A 21,973-nucleotide genomic window follows, 5' to 3' on the forward strand; every position below is an offset into this window, starting at 1 on the left:
GCAACCCTATAGGTGGAACAACAATATGAACTAACCAGTACCCCCTGGAGCTCGTCTCTCTAGCTGCATATGTATCAGAAGATGGCCTAGTCCAGTCATCAGTGGAAAGAGAGGCCCATTGGTAGTGCAAACTTTATATGCCTCAGTACAGGGGAACGCCAGGGCCAAGAAGTGGGAGTGGGTGGGTGGGGGAGCGGGTGGGGGACTTTTGGGATAGCATTGGAAATGTAAATGAAATACATAATTAAAATAAATAAATAAACACAAAACAAAAACTAAAATGTTACCCAAATACTTTGGGGTATGGGACCTAGCCTCTCTCACTACATGCTGAGATTTTGTCTGGCTTGAGCTTGCCCATGCCCTTTGCTTGTAGTCACAGCCACTGTCTGTTCATACATACAACTGCCCTGTTGAGTCTGGAAACCACTGTTTCCTTGTAGCCATACACCACCTCTAGCTCTTATATTTTTCAGCCCCCTCTTCCTCAATGATTCCCGAGGAGAGGCATGTTAGATATGCCACATTTAAGACTGAGTACTCTGTAGGCTACTATTCTCTGCACACTGACCCGTAGTGGATCTCACTGCAAAAAGCTTCTCTGATAAGGGCTGAAAACGTATTAATATTGTTTATAGCAATAAATTATTACAAGTTATTTTAATACTGTGTTCATTTAGCAGAACCATAGTAATAGGTTTTCCCCTAGGGTTGATGACTTACCTATCCACAGGTTCCCAGTCCCCATAGTGCTGCCAGGTATGGGTTCCATTTCAAGGAAAAGGCCTTAAAGCCAATCAGGAAATGGCTGGTCATTCCTGTTACACTGGTCACCATTGTAGCTCACAAAGTATACAGTGGGGTAAGACTAATAATGAATTTTCTCCTCCAGTAGTATGCATAGCACCTTTCAGCACTATGAGAGTGAGTAAATAGAATGTAGCTTCTAGGTTAGTACCCATTTGAATTCGCCATGTTTTGTGACTCAGGTCGGTGGTATCTTCAGCAGCAGGTTATTACCACCAAGTTCTGGAGAATAGCCAAGAGAAATGGCAATAGCCTGTATGCTGTAGGTCTATGGGATCCCAGTGGCCAACTGCTCAAAGGGAGGTAACTGCAGGTTTTGTTTGCATATGACTCTTCTACTGTATCCCTCTTATAGAGTAACTCTAACTCCCTTTAAATTCTTTTTATTTATTTATTTATTTATTTATTTATTTATTTATTTATTATATGTAAGTACACTGTAGCTGTCTTCAGACACTCCAGAAGAGGGCATCAGATTTCATTACGGATGGTTGTGAGCCACCATGTGGTTGCTGGGATTTGAACTCGGGACCTTCGGAAGAGCAGTCACTGCTCTTAACCACTGAGCCATCTCGCCAGCCCCAAATTCTTTTTTCATATGTATGTGCATATAGTTTAGGACCCTTCTATACTAAAGGCCTTTAGTGTTAGCTTTCCTTCCCTAGAGTTCCTCTTCTACACTAATCTACTATCTCCCACCCCATTAAATCAATTTCTGTCTTCACCTCTGCAATGTCACTAGGTGCAAAGCCTCTACAACCATGTCTGGAGCTCGAGCCATCATGTCTACCTTCAGTGGAACTGTGAACTGAAGTAAATTCTTCTTCCATGAATTTGTTTTAAAAAGTAGTTTCCAGCTCTTAATCTTTTAAGAGATATTATTCAGCTCTGGCTTTAGGTTAAAAAAAATGTATATGGTAGGAGAAGGAACTCATAAATATAGTAAATGTTCAAATCCTTTTTTGTTGGTTCACCACTTAAAATATATCAAAGAATGCATTCAGGATAAAAACCTTCTGAATGTGATATTTGAAAAAAGGTCTTTACCCAAATCTCAGACCTAAGAAAATATCTGGAAATTTATAGTCAGAAAAATAGTGTCCACTGGAAAAAAAATATGGCATGTGCTTTATCCAAGCGGTATTGCTTGCAACACTTGAAGCTACACACTAGAGAATTATTATATATTTGAGGAAGTTGAGAAAACATTTAAATAATCCTCAAATCTTAGGAAGTACCCAGTGTTTGTGCTGAGAGAAACTGAAAATGCGACAATGAAGGAAATCTTTCATTAAAAGTTTTTACTTGTTCACTTTCAAATATGTCATGATGGAGAAGCTAGAAGAATATGGAGTTGTATAAGCTTTCCTGGAGACTGAAACGATCTATTTCAAAGAGAAGCTGTGAAATACATGCCTCAAAACAGCTAATGAAACTGACAGCATTCTGTATGTTTAACTCAAATGAACATACTCAAATTATACTTCTTAAAAGAGGATTTGACAAACTGAGCTACAAAGATAGGATGCTTTTTATCCTGTAGAGATGCCTACATATATGTGGTTTGTTCCCAATGTCTAGTATTCATTATCTGTATCATATGCTGGTTTTAAGTTTCAGGATAGCAATTGTCTTTGAGTCCCTTGTGCTCTCATTTTGCTAACTGCTTCCCCTAAGTCCTGTATGTAATTCCAATTAAATCTCATTGGTTTAACAAGTTAAAAAAATGTATATGGAACAGTTTACACTTTTCTTGATGTGCCATTGTCATTACTGGGCACATCAGGCTTAAGCTTTCAAGTATGTCAAGAAGACTGAGGACACCGAAGGCCACTATGTCTCATGGATATATTTCCCAACTTGCTTTATGAATACCTGCTGTTTTAGCTTACACATGAAGATTTAATTAAGTGACTGTGGATGAATAATGTGTAGTTGAGCAGTGTCATATACCTTTTCTCCAAAACAAGTGATTAAAACACTCAAAAAATGTCTTAAGTGATTTTTAATACAAAAAAAAAGGGTATTTGTCTCCAAATCTTTGCATTCTGGGTCCAAGATGGCTTAGTATTTGAAAGCATTCTCTTATTTTAGTAAGTTTTACTTCAAGTTTCTTATACCAATTTATCCTTCAAGGGATCTATTTGAACTTCTAAAAATATTCTGTAGTACTGTGATTTTCTTCGGTAATTATTGCTAAAGACTAATAACTAAATAATTATTACTAAGCACTAAAATTAATGAAGTTGTTTTTAAAACTACAGAAATAAAATTCCATGTTTCCTCTGAATTCAAATAGCTTTAGAAACCCTTATAAAGACTGGAATTGTGGTATCATGAAACTATATATGCAGTTGATTATAAGAGATCCAGTTTAGCTTTAGATTTTATGTTTATTTCATTTTTTCAAGAGTGAGAATTTATTTTCTAAATAATATTTCATATGATAAAACATAATTTTTGAGGACCCTTGTCCCTTCAATCGCTATAGAGACACGCTGCATTTTAAAAGTGACACGCTGCATTTTAAAAGTGATCATACTTTACATATGCCTGCTTAAGATTACATATTTAGCAAAATCAACTTCTGTTTACATTCTGTTAAGGCCTATTGATGTCTAGGTTATCACTTGATCTTCTGAAGAATCTCTGTATGTTCATGCTTTTCTTTGTACTATTTTCCCTCTTAGTGAATATTACTCAATATCCTTGCTTGGACTGGGTGGGACTTCCCTTGGAAGCTCTGAGGGAATCATCAGAGTATTTTGACTCTCCTCAATGTAGACTGGACAGAGAATAGAATTAAACTTAGATTCCAGCCAGTTTATCATTAATGTTGATCTGAAGACAGAGACTTTAGTCCTATATGTATTTCCCATAAGTCTCATAATCTCAGTGCCTTAAAAATACCTTACTTATTCCTTCAGAACTTCCAAAGGCTTTGTAGGTTTCTTTTCCTTCTCATTTTAGAAATTTCCATCATAAGCTATATATAAATCCTTCTTTATTAAAGTCATTTCCATCTTTAGATCATTGTAACATTTATAAATGTTACTACCATAAGATCCAATAAGCTTGACAAATAAATTCACAATCTACTGTGAGAGTATTTATTCAGAGATGGGGAATAAGCAACTTATAGCCCCTGTTTCTAAGTTCTCAATGTCACCACATTTCAAAAGTCTCACACTGGCGGGTGTGGTGGCACACGCCTTTAATCCCAGTACTCGGGAGGCAGAGGCAGGCAGATTTCTGAGTTTGAGGCCAGCCTGGTCTACAAAGTGTGAGTTCCTGTCTCAAAAACNCCAAAAAAAAAAAAAAAAGTATCACACTTCCTCCTAGGATAACAGTGAAATTATTAGTTTTACTTATAGAAAATTGACAAAGTATTTCATGTGAGACTGTAGATATCCTGCATTCAGTCATATTAAAAATACTTTACTCAGTATGTCTAGAGACAAATTCACATTACCTAAATAGTTATCCCCTTTCCAAATTGTAAAAATACTGGCCAGCCATGTCCTTTTTTTTTTTTTTCCCCCCTTTGGTAGAGGTTTAGTAACATTTTGTTTTGTTTTGTTTATTGGATATTTTATTTATTTACATTTCAAATGTTAGCACCTTTCCTGATTCCTCCCCCTAGAAACCCAATATCCTATCCCCCTCTTCCTGTTTCTATGAAGATGTGCCCGCACCTACCCACCCACTCCCGCCTCCTCACCCTCATGTTTTCCTACACTGAGTCTTCACAGGTCCAAGGGACTCTTATTGAAGCCCGACAAGGCCATCCTCTGCTACCTATGTGGCTGGAGCCATGGGTCCCTCCATATGTACTCCTTGGTTGGTGGTTTAGATCCTGGGAGCTCTGGTTGGTTGATAATGTTGTTCTTCCTATGGGGTTGAAAATCCCTTCAGCTCCTTCAGTCCTTTCTCTAACTCCTTCATTGGAGACCCCATGATCAGTTCTGTCTCTTTAATTATGTCTTTTAGGTTAACATACTAATACTTTCTCAATGTTATATGTTTTCATTACATAAAAGTATCCTACTCTATTTTATTGGAAATATTTTAAAATGTCAGCTGATTATCCTGAACTTTATTTAATATATAAATATATATTATAAAATATATACTTAATATAATATATAGGTATAACACATGATATATAACTATATAATTAAATATATTATATTTTATATAATATAAAAATACCTAAATATATATAACAATATATACAAGAATACATTACATATAATATATATGGTATGAAGTATTTTACCAGATGTCTAAGTTAGAGCTAATCTTTGCTACATATACTTGTATGAAGGGACATACATATACTTGTATGAAGGGACTAAACTAAGATCGTTTCTATCAGTAGCCAGATCAATACCTCCATGAACAGGTAAATTCTTCTGTGTCTAGGAAGGCCAACACTTACTCTAGACATCTAGATTGTTTCAGCCAGCACTACATGGTCTGCTGTGTCCCAGAAGGATAGAGTCTTAGGTTTGGAGTTCATCTGCATCACATGATATACATACACTCTTCAGGAATTCAGGACCAAGGTCATGATTCCTTTTACACATATTTTAGAATCCTTTTAATACTATTCTTGCATGGAAGCAATCAGTAAGGCCTCATTAGGCTAAGGTTTCTTGTCTCCACTTATAGTATGAATAGCTACAAGATGTGCTCTAACAGCCTTCTGCAGGCTTCAAGAACGGGACCTTATTGATGTACAGCATCTGAATATAACTTGCTAAGAAAATGTATAGACACTGTGGTAATGGAAGAAAAAGATGGGAAAAGAGATTCCCCCATTTAAATCACAGGAAACACATATACACGCATGCATGCATGCCAGGAACTCCTACAAATTTTTATCTTAAGTCTACTCTTATTAGCCTTAGATCAAAAAGTAAATAACATATTTAAAGTGTTGTTCACAAATAGGAAGCAAGCAATTCAAACAAAATATACAATAAATCTATGGCAGTAAGCTCTCTCTACAGAGAAGGAAACAAATGGTCAAAGTACATACAAAAACCAAGAAATAATTCAAACAATTGGCCTAAATAATTGTTGTACTTTGAAGTGGCTACAAGTCATTATATAAGCACATATAGCAGTGAGTGTTTTACACTAGTGGGCCACAATTCTTTTGGTGCTTGTAACTACTATACAACTCCATCACTCTAGTTAACAATAGTCAAGAAACATCAGATGCTATAATAATAATGGCTGCTCAAAGAAAGCTTTGTTTCTAAAACCAGGAAGCCCTTCTCAGGCTACAGTTTGCTGCTTGTAGATACACAGAATGACTTTCGTGCCTGCCTAGACAATCTTTGATCTATAAAGAGATTTTGCAAGGGGAAAATGAGATAAAATAGAGCCATATCACATAAACCTTTTTGCTTTTATAAGGACTCATCACCAATCTAATAAAATATGGGCCTGATACAGCTTCCATGAGTCTATCTTCAAATTATTCCTTTCTATAAATATATATTACTATGATGAACCAAACATGAAAGTAGTTTTATGGCTTAAGAATTGTTAAAGTGCTTACAATTTTCTTTTTCCCATTGTTTATAAGCTGTATTTCTACTCTTTAAAAATATATATCCTCAAATATAATTGTTTATAAGTACTCACCCAAATCTTGCCAGAGATGCTAAAAAGACCAGCCATTCCAGACATCCTACAAAAGAAAGAGAAGAATCCTGGTCAGATACAAAGACAAAACGAAGCAAAGCTCAGGCCAGGTGCCATACCTTCTCTGAGCCTGTACTTGCTCTCTCTCCTCCATTCACTTCAATTCTCGAAAAGGTTAGCATTCCTGGTCATTACCTAGACCACTCTGCTCTAAATACGTTCCAAATCTTTGACCCCTTACCCTTCCATCATACAAAAACAACAGCTGTGAATAAATTATATATGAAGAAAGACAACATATCCTGGTGACAAAAGTAAAAGCTCAATATTGTCTAGTATAGTATCTTTCATGATATAACTACCATAAAAGTTCCTTTGCTTTTTCTTTATAATCCTTACACATCCTCACTCCACAAGCACTGTGAGCTAACAAGCACTCTTTGTATGTCACTGTAAAATCAGAGGGCATTAGATGACTGGCATGGACCACCCCAGTCGGATATGGGGGTCTCTGAGGTGAGAATTCTCGAAGGCTAGGTGGGTAAGGATTCAGCATGATAATCAGAAACAAACAAAGAGGCAGTCTGAATCTGAATGTATTTTGCTGCTCTCAAGTAAGGGTTATAGAAACAAGTATTACAACTCTGAGAAGATGTGTTTAATGAAGCAATCACGGATAGGACAGATAACATAATTGCCATTTGGTACAGAAAAGCACAAAAATCATTCAAGGCTAGTGTCATATTTCCAAGAGCAGGTTAATAAATTTTTATGGTCAGTTATTATTTAATATCTAGTACCTAAATTTTTGTGAGTCTTCAAGATGTAAATTTAAACTATTTTAATTCTTTTTATTTAAGGCTTTCTTAATCATATACCAAAGCCCACTACCGAAGATATACATGTAGTCATATGAAATTTTATTGTTGGGAAAGTTTATATCTATATAATACTATTATGTAATTTTGAAATGATTCATGAAGTAAAGCACTGGTTTTCCCAGAGACAAGGTCATGGCAGTGATTCCATCTCAAGGGATGGTTTCTTATTCACCTTTCTCACTTAAAATTTTATCCTAGGTTATCAGGAACATCTCACAAATAAAAAAAGGAATAGAAGAAGATAAAACAGATAAATTGCCATGAGAACTACAGCTCAATGCTTTGTTCTGGCCAAGAGTTCCACAACCAGTTCCCGGAGGCCTCCTCCTTTTGAAGTTTTTACATCAGTCTATGGAACTTGTCACAAAGATTCTACCGGGGTTGGTGTGGCAGGTGACCACTTTCATCTTTCTATCACCAAGTATGAACCTGTTGTATAACATACCATCTTTGTATCAACAGCAAAGTCTACCTGGCCATTTTATCAACCTATGATTGGATCTTAACCTGTTTGTTTTGTTGAGGACACAATTCCATCTTCCCTTCTCCTGCATTACCAACTAGTCTACCTCCCCAGAATCAGTCTCTTTAGCATGAAGACATGTCACACTCACCTCCATCTTTTATTCTGAGCAACTCTAACCCTCACAATGTCCTCAAGCTTCAGAACAAACTCATCTAAGAAGCAGTCCTCTCTTGCAATTCCTTCAGTGGTATGTCTTGAGATCCTTTAAATCTGGCTACATCCTAACCATTTGCCAAGGCCATAACAATGTCACCCTGCTGCATTTTATGCCTTTGTCAGACTTTATCTTTCTTTGCTTCCTGGCATCATGGGACACAAGTAACTACTATTTCTTTCTTCAGTATCTTTTCTTTAGTTTCTAGAAAATGTTTCACTCTTTTTTTCCTTCTGTCTCACTAGTACTAATTTTCCAATTTCCTTTCTTAATTTTAATTATACACATTTATTGTATATATATGTAAATACACAGTTGGGCTACATGTGGTAGCCATAAGATAATTTGCTTGAATCAGTGCCCTCTTTCCACAATGGGAGACCGAGAGATCAAACTCGGGTCATCAGACTTGGAGGCAAATATCTTTTCCTCCTGTGTCCTCTCACTTGTCAACTTGCTTTTGATAACTTAGTGCTTAGTCGTTGACTTTGAGGAGGGTCATGGATTTATTCCAAGAACACTCACTACTCTTTTACTTCTTAGATATTCCTTTTCATTCCAAGACTTTAAACACCATCAAAGTCTTCTCTAATCATGTTCATCAATTCTCCACAGGAAACTACACACACACATCATAACAGCTTTACAAAGTCTATATCTCTACCAAGCCAAACAATCTTTTTTCTTCTTCCTTTTTAAATAATTTTTATTAAGACCTTGAGAATTTCACACAATAAATTTTGATCATATTCACCTCAACCCTTCCCAGATCCATCCCTACCTCCCTGCTCCCTTGCTTCATGTTGTCATTATCATCTTACTTCCTCCTCCTCCTTCTTTTTTCTAACCTATCAACTCCAATTAGTGTTATCCATAAACTCCTAGGTATGGGGCACCCTGTGGAGATGCTGACATACCAGAAGCCACCCTTAGGAAAACTGCCTCGCACTTTCAAAAAAGAAGTCCAGTACCATCCATAGCTCAATTTATAGGTGAGGGTGCATGAATCCTTTCCACTCCATGCTAGAATGGTGACTGAAAGCCATAGTCTTGATTTTAAATACCCCAAAGCTATCTAGCAGAGGATGTTTTTCAATATTTTAATTAAAATATAACTGTTTATCACTTCCCCTTCCCTTTCCTCCCTCCACCTCCATCACAAACCATGTCCCCTTACTTCCTCTCAAAATTATGGCCTCTTTTTTTTTTTTTTTTTCAACGTCTAGCAGAATCTTGATGGTGGGAAATAACAAGATTCACCAATTATTAAACTCGACTCCCAGAGATTTTTTTTTTCTTGTAAATGCCCCTCTTCATGTTATCCAATTCCACCTTCAAAATCAACTTTAAATGTACTAATTTTCTCCATCTCCACCACTGATTACCCCCTGATACAAGCTGCCTTTCTTTTGGCTGGATACTGTAAAAACCTTCTAGCTGCTTTCTCTTCACCTTTTCTTTTTCTTTTTTCTACTAGTTTATTTATTCCCTTTACACCCCCTCTCCTCCAAATCACCTCTTCATATAGTCCCTCCCCACCTCCCCTTTTCCTCTGAGAAGGGGGAGGTCCCCTGTGGGTTCCAAACTACCCTGGCACATCAAGTCACTGCAGGATTAAGCACCTCCTCTCCCACTGAGGCCAGACAAGGTGGTCCAGTTAGGGGAACAGTAACCAAAGGCAAACAGAGTCAGGGACAGGCCTAGCTCCAGTTGTTGGGGTCCTGCATGAAAACCAAGCTGCACAGGAGCCTAGCATAACTTCCCTCTGAGAGGTTCTACATAGCAGCTGACTGAAACAGATGCAGAGACCCGCAGCCAAACAAACAGAGTTCAGACAGTCTTGTGGAAGAGTTGGGGGATTCAGAGGGCATAGGAACTCCACAGAAGACCAAAAGAGTCAACTAATCTGGACCCTTTGGGGCTCCCAGAGACTGACCCACCAACCAAAGAGCACATATGGGCTTGACCTAGCTGCCTACATATAAGTAGCAGATGTGCAGCTTGCTCTTCAACTATTCTTCAATAGTCCTCTCCAATCTTTCATCCTAAGAGTCAATTTCTTTTCAAAGGTACTTATAGAAAATAACTAACTAAATCCTTTCCTGACTGTGGTCACAGTACCTGCACAATCTATCTTGCACAATCTATCTTCAGCCTACCTCTTACTCAACTTAGGCTCTGCTCCATCCTTTCAGAGTGCTCCACTCTGCCACCATGCTGCTACCCAAGAACTCCACAAAGTCCTTTCTCACACTGAGGCTTCTGTGTAGGCCACAGTCATCCTGCAACTATGCCAGCCTTGCTCTTATCTGAGCCACAGCTCCTCCTGTCCTGGAAATCACACCACAATTCTCCCTTCAGAGCTACATTTCTTAACACCTCCTCAAGTAGGCCCATGACCCTTGTTTTTCCAGCCTAATAATAGAAAATATGCTGCTATTTTTAACAGCTCTATCCAAATGATCATATCCCTCTAGTTTGTTTTGCAATCTGTCATACTAGCTTTAAGTTCTCTAATAAAAGGAGTGGAGAAAGCAAGCCTATGTAGTGAAGTCATAAATACTTGGCTCTTACAATGTCTAACATAAAAATCAGTGTCCAGTTATTTGTAGAATGAAATGATGCCAGAGGTGAGTTAATTTTAGGATAAACTTCATATCTCCAAAGCACTAACACATGTGCCATGTGTTAGACGAACTATTACATATATTGTTTCCATGGTATTAAGGATATTTCTTATACATGTATGTGCAAACTAGAACTACTTACTAAAATGACCATTCAAGATGAAAGCCAGATAAGGAATGAGTGAATGCAGTTCAGCCTTACCTACCTTCCTAGATATTAGCAAAAACTATCCTCAGGAAATTGTGCCAGACAGCCAAAAATACCAGTTTCATGTTCAAAATAAGTCACAAGAATCCCTGAGTATTGTAACTCAAGAAACATTGACCTTCCAGATAATAGCAACCAGTACTCAATACCACTTTTGTAAAGAGGAAACAGCTGGCATGGTTTGCTGCAAAAGTTGGAGAAGTTTTCTGTAACACCTCCCTCCAATCTAGCCATTCAATTCCCAGTACACTAAAACCACTTGACGTACATGTGGGTCACAAAACAAGAAACACTACATGGGTCAATCAGTCTTAGATAAGAAGAACTACAAAGAAAAATCTACACTTGTAAGGTCTATACACTAACATGAGACCTATTGATAACTTACGTTAGAGAGGCTGGGGACTTCCAGCCAGTGAGAGGCTCAACTGATTGCCATTTCTTCTCTAATATGTAATTCTGTAAATCTTCATAGATTCCTGGACCACGGTAACGGCGGAATATCCCATCTTTTGCACTATAAATTATAAAATTAAGCAGAAATTATATAAATCAAAATAGGAATTACATAATAATAATGAATTATTATTTATCATACATGTAAATTCTGCTTGAATTTTAAATTAGCTCATATGAGGAAAATACTGTACCCAGACATTAACCCAGAAGGCATGTGTTATTTTAATCTAATACAAATTAGAAATTCTAAAACTTAAAGCATATCCAGGGATCCATCCCATAATCAGCTTCCAAACGCTGACACCATTGCATACACTAGCAAGATTTTGCTGAAAGGACCCAGATATAGCTCTCTCTTGTGAAACTATACCGGGCCCAAACAAACACAGAAGTGGATGCTCATTGTCAGCTATTGGATGGATCACAGGGCTCCCAATGGAGAAGCTAGAGAAAGTACCCAAGAAGCTAAAGGGATCTGCAACCCTATAGTTGGAACAACATGATGAACTAACCAGTACCCCGGAGCTCTTGTCTCTAGCTGCATATGTATCGAAAGATGGCCTAGTCGGCCATCACTGGAAAGAGAGGCCCATTGGACTTGCAAACTTTATATGCCCCAATACAGGGGAATGCCAGGGCCAAAAGAATGGGTATGGGTGGGTAGGGAAGTGGGGGGGTGGTATGGGGGACTTTTGGGATAGCATTGGAAATGTAATTGAGGAAAATACGTAATAAAAATAAATAAATAATAAAAAAAAAGAAAAAAAGAAAAAAAAAGAAAAGCACATGACATTAAAAAAAAATTCTATTTCATCACTGTATAATCTGCAACTATAAGCTAAATTTCCAGTAATTTTTAATCAGTCAACTCATTTACTAACAAACTTGCAACCAATTACTTTTATTTTTTCTAGCAAAATAGCCACTGTCATCACATTAACAAATATTGTATTGACATTTTCAAACTCATGTCATCCAAGTTTCTACTTTATGATCAAAAACAAAGCACACATCTCACATCTACCTCTAACCCTTCCTTCTCCCACCTACTCAGCCCAATCCTACTCAGGATTCACAGGAAGCGTCTATACATTCCCTTTCCTCTCCATTCCTAATGTACTGCGGGGTGAAACTGACTCCATTGAACCTGCTTGGCCAGTATCTGGAATGACCCCAAGTGCTATATCCATGGAAGAGCTTTTGCCATTTTCCCTTCACCTCTCATTAGCATGGTTCACTAGTACCTACTTAACATATCCTCCTGCAGTGCTGAATTTTAGTCTCTGTAAGATAATAAACTTAATAAAACTTACTGAAAAAATGCTGGGAGAGTGGTGACAAAGAAGCGGCCACTCAAACCTAGGAAAAACATAAACAAAAACAGTTAAAAGTTAAACTCCAAGTAACTTAAGTATCCAGTGCTGGGAAGTAGCATCAAGACTGCTATTATGGCCATATGAACAAACATCACTGGAATTACTGAATTACATTTACTGATTATCTTTTGACTTAAAAAGAAAAAACTTTAGTCACTTTTCTTTCCTAATACTTTCCAGTCACTGACAGAGACATGTTTCACATGTTACCCTAGAATTTTCTGGTTTATGTTTTACCTGAGATTATATGAAAGTTAAATGAATATATTATATAATAGATACAAGTTAATTTTCTCTACTAGTTGTTGAGGCTTTAGATAATCTCCCTACTAGTTATTGTGGCTTTAGATAATCTTTTAACCTTTTTATGTTCCAGCTGTCTCATCTATATAATGGGTATATTAATGCTTAATTATTCTACAGTTATGTGAAGAACATAACACAGTCCCTAAGATAGTGAAGACTCAACAAATTATAGGTATTGACTACCCCAACTGTCAACGTAAAAAGAACAGGGTATTATTTATTGAGAAGGAGGTCCCTTTTAGATTCTCCTTTGTATAATAAAAAGAACTTCAATTTCTGGAGTCGCTACATTTTACACTATGTAAATAAACCAGGAAAGGCAGGGTATAAACCAGAAGATATAAGGTGGTTCAGAGTCCTTATAAATCAGTTCAAAAGTCAGAATTATATCCAGTCCTTACCGTATTAGATTTTTCAAGAATCTCTTAATATAGTATCTGACTCAATATGGAGAGTTGTTTTGAATATAGAGACTGCTAAACTTAGAATGATTCTGAATTGACTTCACTGTTTATGCAACTACAACAAGTGATCATAAGTAAGAATCATTCATTGTATATAACACATTAGTTCCATATAAGTCTGCCAGGTTCTCTGACACAAGGTAATAATGAAATTGATCAGCTATTGTTATGAAGTGTACTGGAGGTTTCAGAATTTCATTAAAAAAAAAAAAACAATAGAATGTTAACAGCAAAGGTTTAAAAAAAGACTTTTCTATCACCTGGAAGCAAGCCAAGGCAATTGTAAGGAAATGCCCTACTTGTTCTTTATACATCCAAACTCCATTACCTATAGGAAGTAACCCTAAGGGTACCCAAAGAAAGGAAATTTGGAAAACGGACATGTTTCATTTTACAGTTTGATAAACTGAAATATGTCCACTGTTCTATAAACACATGTTAAGTATCTCAATGAGCAACTACCTTAGCTTCTGAAAAGACTGATTTGTATCTGTTGAGGCCTGTTTTGTGACTGATTTTATGGTCAATTTTGGAAAAGGTTCCATGAGGTGCTAAAAAGAAGGTATATTCTTTTGTTTTAGAATGAGATGTTCTATACATATTTATTAAATCCATTTGGTTCATAACTTGTTAGTTTCACCGTGTCTCTGTTTAGTTTCTGTGTCCATGATCTGTCCCTTGATGAGAGTTGGGTGTTGAAGTCTCTCACTATTATTGTGTGAGGTGCAATGTGTGCTTTGAGCTTTAGTAAAGTTACTTGAATGAATGCGGGTGCCCTTGCATTTGGAGCATACATCTTCAGAACTGAGAGTTCATCTTGGTAGACTGTTCCTTTGAAGAGTATGAACTGTCTCTCCTTGACTTTTTTTTTTTTTGATAACTTTTGGTTGAAAGTCGATTTTATTTGATATTAGAATGGCTACTCCAGCTTGTTTCTTGGGACCATTTGCTTGGAAAATTGTTTTCTAGCCTTTTACTCTGAGGTAGTGCCTATCTTTGCCACTGAGGTGCATTTCTTGTATGCAGCAAAATGCTGAGTCCTGTTTATACATCCAGTCTGTTAGTCTATGTCTTTTTATTGGGGATTTGAGTCCATTTAACTTTAAGAGATATTAAGGATCAGTGACTGTTGCTTCCTATTATTTTTGTTGTTAGAGGAGGAATTATGTTTGTGTGGCTATCTTCTTTTGGTTTTGTAGAAAGATTACTTTCTTGCTTTTTCTAGGGTGTAGTTTCCTCCTTGTGTTGGAGTTTTCAATCTATTATCCTTTGAAGGGCTGGATTTGTGGAAAGATATTGTGTAAATTTGGTTTTGTCGTGGAATATCTTGGTTTCTCCATCTATGTTAATTAAGAGTTTTGCTGGGTATAGTAGCCTGGGCTGGCAGTTGTGTTCTCTTGGTGTCTATATGACGTCTGCCCAGGATGTTTCAGTCCTTAGAAGGGGGAACAAAATACTCACAGGAGGAGGAGGGAGGGAGGGACTCAGTAGGAAGAGAGGAGGGAGAGGGGGAAAAAGGGGGAGACAGGATTAGGTATGGGAGGAGGGAGAAATGATATACAGAGGGTCAGGAAACTGAACAGAGGCATGTAGGAATGGAAGATGGGGAACTGGAGATAGCCACCAGAAAGTCCAAGATGCCAGGAAAGTAAGAGGCTGCCAGGATCCAATGGGGATGACATGAGCAGAAATGCCCAGCAAAGGGGAGAGAGAACCTGTAGAGACCATATCCAGAGATTAGGCAAGGCCCCCCTGTTGGGGGATGGGGCTAACAACTCATCTCCAAATTTTTATCCCAGAATTGCTCCTGTCTAAAGGAAATACAGGGACAAAGTGTGGAGCAGAAACAGAAGGAAAGGTCATCCAGAGACAGCCCCACCTGGGGATCCATCCCATACACAGACACCAAACCCAGACACTATGGTGGATGCCAAGAAGTGCTTGCTGACAGGAACCTGGTATAGCTGTCTCCTGAGAGGTTCTGCCAGAGCCTGACAAATACAGAGGCAGATGCTCACAACCAACCACTGGACTGAGCAAGGCGACCCCAATGGAGGAGTTAGGGAAAGGACTGAAAGCTTTCTTACAGCTAACCATTTTTCTAATTTTCTTGGGCCCCTAAAAAGGAATTCTTCACCCCAATTCAACAGGAAGCAATTATAAAAATATCACTGTCCCTGTCCCTCAAATTGGGATGGAGAATTTTGGTATTTTATGCATTATACATATGTAGGGGATTACAAATAATTATGGCCTTGAATAGGAAGTAAAGAAATAGGTTAAATTCAGGAATTTCGTTTCTCTTTCCCTTCCTTTTCTCTTTCTTTCTCCCATCCATCGGTAAGGAAGAGGGTTGAAAAGAAAAGATCTTTTCCCAATCTGTTGGTTGCCAGTTTGTCCTACATACAATGTCCTTTGCCATACAGAAGCTTTGCAATTTTATGAGGTTCCATTTGTCAATCCTTGATCTTAGCTATTGGTATTCTGTTCAGGAAAATTTCCCCTGTACCCATGTGCTTGAGACTCTTCCTCACTTTCTTTTCTATTAGTTTCAGTGTATCTGGTTTTATGTGGAGGTCCTTGATCCACTTGGACTTGAGCTTTGTACAAGGAGATAAGAATGGATCAATTTACATTCTTCTACATGCTAACCTCCAGTTGAACCACACCATTTGTTGAAAATGATGTCTTTTTTCCACTGGCTGGTTTTAGCTCCTTTATCAAAGATCAGGTGTGTGGGTTTATTTCTGGGTCTTTAATTCTATTCCATTGATCTACCTGCCTGCCACAGAACCAATTCCATGCAGGTTTTTATCACAATTGCTCTGCAGTACAGCTTGAGGTTGGGGATGGTCATTCCACCAGAAGTTCTTTTATTGTTTAGAACAGTTTTCACTATCCTATGTTTTTTGTTATTCCATATGAATACCTGAGTTATACAGAAAACAGGTTGCTGGAGACAGGCAATGTTTCCTTGTTCAGATGTGCTATGAATACATCGATGGTCCTCAATAATCTGGAGACTCATAGAATACAGCATTTAAAGATGTTTTTCTTAACTTAAGGGCTTTTTGACACTGAGGCATGTCAACACCTGCCAGCACCCCATTATACTTCAAAGAAGATGGTGAGCATCAAAAGCCTCCACATGGCATTGCTTCAATTGTGGCAAGCTAGCCACTAGGCAAAGAAAATGCCCTAACTTCGTAGGCAGGCAGACTGTTGTTCAAAAAGGGCAAATGGATCCAAGGAGGCTGACTGCCAACCTCTGCCAATACGGGGTGAGCAAGTTCATCATAATCCCTGCTTTACAAAAGGTCTATCAGATATTCTGGGCCAGAAGGCTGAAGATAGCTTCTCCAACGTGTCAGGATTTTCCCTGTCCAATCACAGTAAAATATTAGCACAGCAGGAGACCTGTGGTTGGACAGGGAAAAGGGAGGTGGAGGTAAGAGTTGCAGAGACAGAGTGTCTCGGGAGTGAGAGGATGGCCAAGATGGAGGCAGATGTGAACCAGCTTGGCTTTAACCAGCCACAGGTAGTTATAATATCATAAAGGTTAGAATATTGGGATAATTTGTCTAATCTAGGTGGGTAGCTTGTATTTATTGTGTAGGCATCTTGTGCAGTGAGAGCTTGCTATATAAATCTGACTGGTTAACTATAAGTTTTAAGAGTTTTGATTTTACCAGGTTACTGGATATTGCGATATCTAACCATGAGGTTGACAGTTCTATCTGGTTACTGGGATGTGGGACTGCCAACTACAGGGGTTTATGGCTGAGAAAGAACTAGAAGCTCCAGGGACAAGTGAACCAGAGCAATCGGGTACTGAGAGACCAGGTGCTGTGGGAGCAGGCTAGAGAGAAGAGCCTGGTGGAGCCAGTGTTGGAACTGAGGTGGTTGTCGGGGCTGGGCGTAGTGGGGGAACAAGCCATCCAGTTTTTTAATATTTCCTGCTACACTCCAGCATCATAGAGAATATTGAGGACGGTCCAAGTAGTCAGCTGACTTTATCCTTTCTATGAATTTTTAGAAACTGTGTCCCTGTGCTTTCTGCATACTCAGATAATATTTATTCAATCTTACATCTCTGGTAGTGTTGAAGACTAGATAGATATAGTCTTAGATAAGCTTAAGATGTTTAGGATTTAAGAAGATGTTCTAGGTCTAATATGTTTTTAGGATGGTAATGCAAGTTAGAGAAGAAATGATTTAAATACAGAAGTCTGAACTCATCAAGATATATTAACTGATAATACACTTACGGTTGCCAAAAATAAATGGACTGGACATTGTGATTGTAACTCTTGTAATTGTTTCTACTGTATGTTGTTTACTATTATAAAAGAGCTTTTTTACTTAGAAAAAGGGGGGGGGGGAGAAATGTACTGAGTTGGTTTGATGCTGTTTGAATTCTAATGCTAAATACTGGTTTTTCAAGATGTGGCTCCCCCTAACCTTCATCTCCTCACAAACATAAAGTGATCCTATGTGAGCCTTCCTCCTAGAGCCTGGGATAGGGCAGTGGAGGAAAAAAAAGGTGGTACTAGAGGTTCGAGTGAGAGGTTGCAGGTACAGGGAAGAGAAGGAAGAAGCAGGTGAAGGAAGCCCCTGCAGACCAGGACTGCATGGCCAAGAGAAACAGCAAGTAACAAAAGACTTTATAGCTGGAGAATAAGTTAGTATAGCACTAAGCCTGCCCAATGTAGTAGGCTTATAGCTTGTGAATAAAATACCTAGACTGTGTGACTTTTATATGGGCTTGTTAGAATTATAAATTCTTTCCACAGTCCATACTACAGTAGATGGCCTCACATCCATACACATATGGGTAGCAATAAGTAAACTTAGTAAGTTACTAAGCAAGACAGAAAAGAAGAATAAAAGAAAGACAGGTACACGTAGTTGAAAGCAGGACATGTTGAGGAACTGGGGGAATCCAAGGGAAGATGGGATATCTCATCATATAGATATATGAGAGTCCCTTAGAATAATTTTTTAAAACTATAAAGAACATTTAAAAACAAAAATAAGTAGGCCAGGCATGGTAGAGCAAGCCTTTAATCCCAGCACTTGGTAGGCAGAGGCAGGTAATCTCTGTGGGTTTGAGGCCCCAGGACAGCCAGGGTTTATTACATAGAGAATCCCTGTCTCAGAAAAAACAAGCAAGCAAGCAAACAAACAAACAAACAAACAAACGAGTTTAAAATGTAAGCCAGGCCCAGTGAGACTGGTAATCCCAGCACTACAAATCTGAGGAATGACTGACTAGTCTATATATCAAGTTTCATTCCAGTCTAAAACTAAAGTGATGCCCTATCTCATAAAATGGAAAATAAAATAATATAAAGATACTTGTACTATTCCATTCCATTAATGAATATTTTAAAAGGTTTAATGTCCTAATTATTTTACATAATTTTGTGTATTTATAAAATTTCCAAGTATTGTACATGAATCATACTTATTTTCATTGTTTTCGCAACTCTTTACTAAACATAAAGCACATATGATGTCACTATCTATATGTAAAGGTAAACAGAATAAAGGCCTCCCTCACTCAGCAAACAGTTACTAAGAAACTTCTTTGAAGAACCCTGGTAGTTCCTGAAGATAACTCAGATGAGGAAAGTAGGTCGTGTTCTCACAGAGGGAAAGATTTTCACTCATCACAATCATGGCCTGATAGAGACATTATACAAACAACAAAATGCATCAAACTCGACTCACAATGACTGCAAAAACCTCTCTATCCTATAAATGTAACTTCCAAATCAATTATATTTAGAAGGGTACCTGTACTTAGTGTAGAGAAAGAACGTATCAGGAGAAAATAACATACATTCTTTTAACACTTATTATTTCTACCTACCTCTCTTGCTGAACAATACCAACAAAAATCAAGCATCTATGTAAATCATCTGTTTGAATTTTCTATCTCTTGGGTCACTTGAAATTTGATACACTGAAGCACTGACAATCTGTTTTCATTATTTTTATAAAATAAATCTGTATTTACATAATACTTCCTACCCTAGCTGGGCTTGCTGACTTACTTATGCTTCCTCACAGAATGAGGGGTGGAATAGCCATTCACTCCCCCCAGTTATATGGAATTCTGCCCTAACTGCATAGGCCTTAGGGAAGGGCTAGAGTATATAGGCAAGGAAAGACTAAGGAAATAGACCCCATCTATACAGTAATGAGGGAGTCATCATCCTTATTGGGGTAGACCATCTAGTGTGGCTGCTTTAGGGATATCCACACTTGCCTGTAAACTTGTTCTGTAAAGAAGCCTGATATTAGTTCTCCCATGGTGAACTTTTGCAGAATCAAACTTTGGTCATTTGGATCTTAGAAGGCGACAAAGGGTAGAAGTTTCCTAGTCCTACCTAGGGTAACAATTCTGACACATTAATGTAGTCAGCAGACTATGACCAAATCAGACTTGAGTTTGGAAAAAGCAACACCATTGCTCCTGATAGGGATAGTAAGACAGCTGAACCTATACTGTTCAGAGGTTGGAGCATTTACAGAGGCTATTTTAACAATTTTCATGTGGCATGTGGCCGATGTGCCCTTTGCAAAAGTGGTAGTGGCATAGGCAGTGTGAAGGTTAGAGAAGTATCTCACTAAGGTTTGAGGCCCTCTGAGCAGGAGATATCCATAAGGGGATATCCTAGGCCGGCATTCTTATAAGTGCAATGGAGTGCCATGCCTGCATGATAAACACTCTGCCAAGTATGAGAGCATGAAAATGAAGCTGCTAGAAACCATAAGGTCATTAGTTGGAAATCCTAGTGGTAGGGTGAGTTATCTCCTAAGAAGCATCAGGCATAGAGACCCCAGAAGCTTCCTAGGCTACTGCCATTGTTATTGATTTCATTCCAGAACTGAATGGTAAAACAACTCAATGGTAAGATAGCATCACCATAGTTTATACTTTAGGACTTGGAGAAGTAAGGCTAGTACTGAGACAGAGTGTTCACTTCCCTGCAGAACAGTTTTTACAGTCTGTAACTAGCATAGTCTTTTTCAGCTGTGAATTCTTCATGCTTCATGACAAAGTATCACACAATATGTGCCAGACCCTAAAATAGTGACACAAGTAGTTACAGACAGAACAAGTGTTCTGATTGGACTTAAGGCCTGATCCACGGGTAGAAATTCATATCTGATACTTGAAACCTAGACAAAAACCTGTGTGGCCAAGGAAGTCATAGGCCCTAGTGAAGAAGCAGATGCTATTTCTTTGTTAAATAAATATGTACCAGCTAAGGTACTGCCTAACATTTGTGTCATGTATACAATCAAGTTATTACTTGACTCAGTGTTTTCATTTCCCATCTTTCAAACTTTTCCTTGCTTATATTTTTTAGGAGGAGTAATACCACCCAAGACTTGCCAAAACTCATGCTCTAAGATAGGGGGACTAACAGAGATCCTGGGGTTCAATGCCTCACTGAAGTTGGAGAGGAATTGTCAGACATCTATGTCACCCCTTCCAAGGCTCAGAGAACCTTGTGGAAGAGAATGGCAGAAAAAAAAATTAAGAACCAAAGGAAAAGCTTGAGTGAAGTGTATAACTATCTGCCATGCCAAACTGCTTGTTGACTGTTGATATTCCTCCATGGAAGGAGGGGCTGGGAGAAGCTTGGATCCAGCCACTTCCCACAACACCCACAACAGGTTATATGCAACTCTGCCTGCTTGAATGTGATCCTGGGGAAGTACAGTCATAACGAAGTTACCAACCATGCAGAAGTGCAGACCTTCCCAATGTGGCTGCCTTAACTCATTGTGCTGGCTACTTTTATGTCAATTTTAAAAAACTGCAATCATTTTAAAAGAGGGAACCTCAGGTGAAAAAAATACCCCTGCAAAACTAGCCTATGGACAAATCTGTGGTGTTTTTGTGTTTGTTTGTTTGTTTTAATAATTGATATGGGAGGTGAACTAACCTCACTGTGCTGGTACCTGTGTTGATAGTCCATGGTGCTTTAAGAAAGTAGGCTGAACAAGCTATGAAGCAAATCTGCAAGCAGCACCCCTCCATAGCTTCTGCTCTAGTTCTTGTTCTACCTTCCATGAGTGATAGACTTATAAGCTATAAGATAAAATAAGCCCTTTCCTCCCCAAGTCTCTTTTGCCTTGGTGATTGAGCACAGCAATAGAAACTCTTAACTAATATACCCATGATCTTTAAGAAAGCCTATAAACCTAGTACTCCTTTAGAATAAACTCTGGTGGAATCCAATTCTGATTAGTCATTGGTACCTTAGGAAGAGGTTGCCTAATCTACCCCTAGAGCAAAACTTCTCTGTTCTCTCAGAATTAAAATGTGAAATTTAGAAGGAGGACTGGAGATACAGCTCATGCAGTGGTTTTCTATCTGGGTTCAATCCCCAATACCACTCTCCACTGACACCACCCTCTCAGGAAAAAGGAAAGATGGAAGGAAGGAAGGAAGGAAGGAAGGAAGGAAGGAAGGAAGGAAGGAAGAA

At 38.2% G+C, this 21,973-nt stretch overlaps 1 protein-coding gene across 1 annotated transcript in view; it reads right to left on the bottom strand.

Annotated features, from left to right (window-relative positions):
* The window catches only part of Tmx4 (thioredoxin related transmembrane protein 4), a 38,062-nt gene that overhangs the window by 7,513 nt on the left and 8,576 nt on the right, over nucleotides 1-21,973 (bottom strand). Inside the window, exons 3-5 of the mRNA XM_021156434.2 lie at nucleotides 12,634-12,679; nucleotides 11,250-11,378; nucleotides 6,466-6,511 (exon numbers count right to left, since the gene is read on the bottom strand). Of these exons, the coding sequence (XP_021012093.1) occupies nucleotides 6,466-6,511; nucleotides 11,250-11,378; nucleotides 12,634-12,679 (221 nt within the window). The remainder of the gene's footprint in view (nucleotides 1-6,465; nucleotides 6,512-11,249; nucleotides 11,379-12,633; nucleotides 12,680-21,973) is intronic.

Source organism: Mus caroli, chromosome 2 (genome assembly GCF_900094665.2).
Source record: "Mus caroli chromosome 2, CAROLI_EIJ_v1.1, whole genome shotgun sequence".
In the NCBI taxonomy this organism is placed as follows: domain Eukaryota; kingdom Metazoa; phylum Chordata; class Mammalia; order Rodentia; family Muridae; genus Mus; species Mus caroli.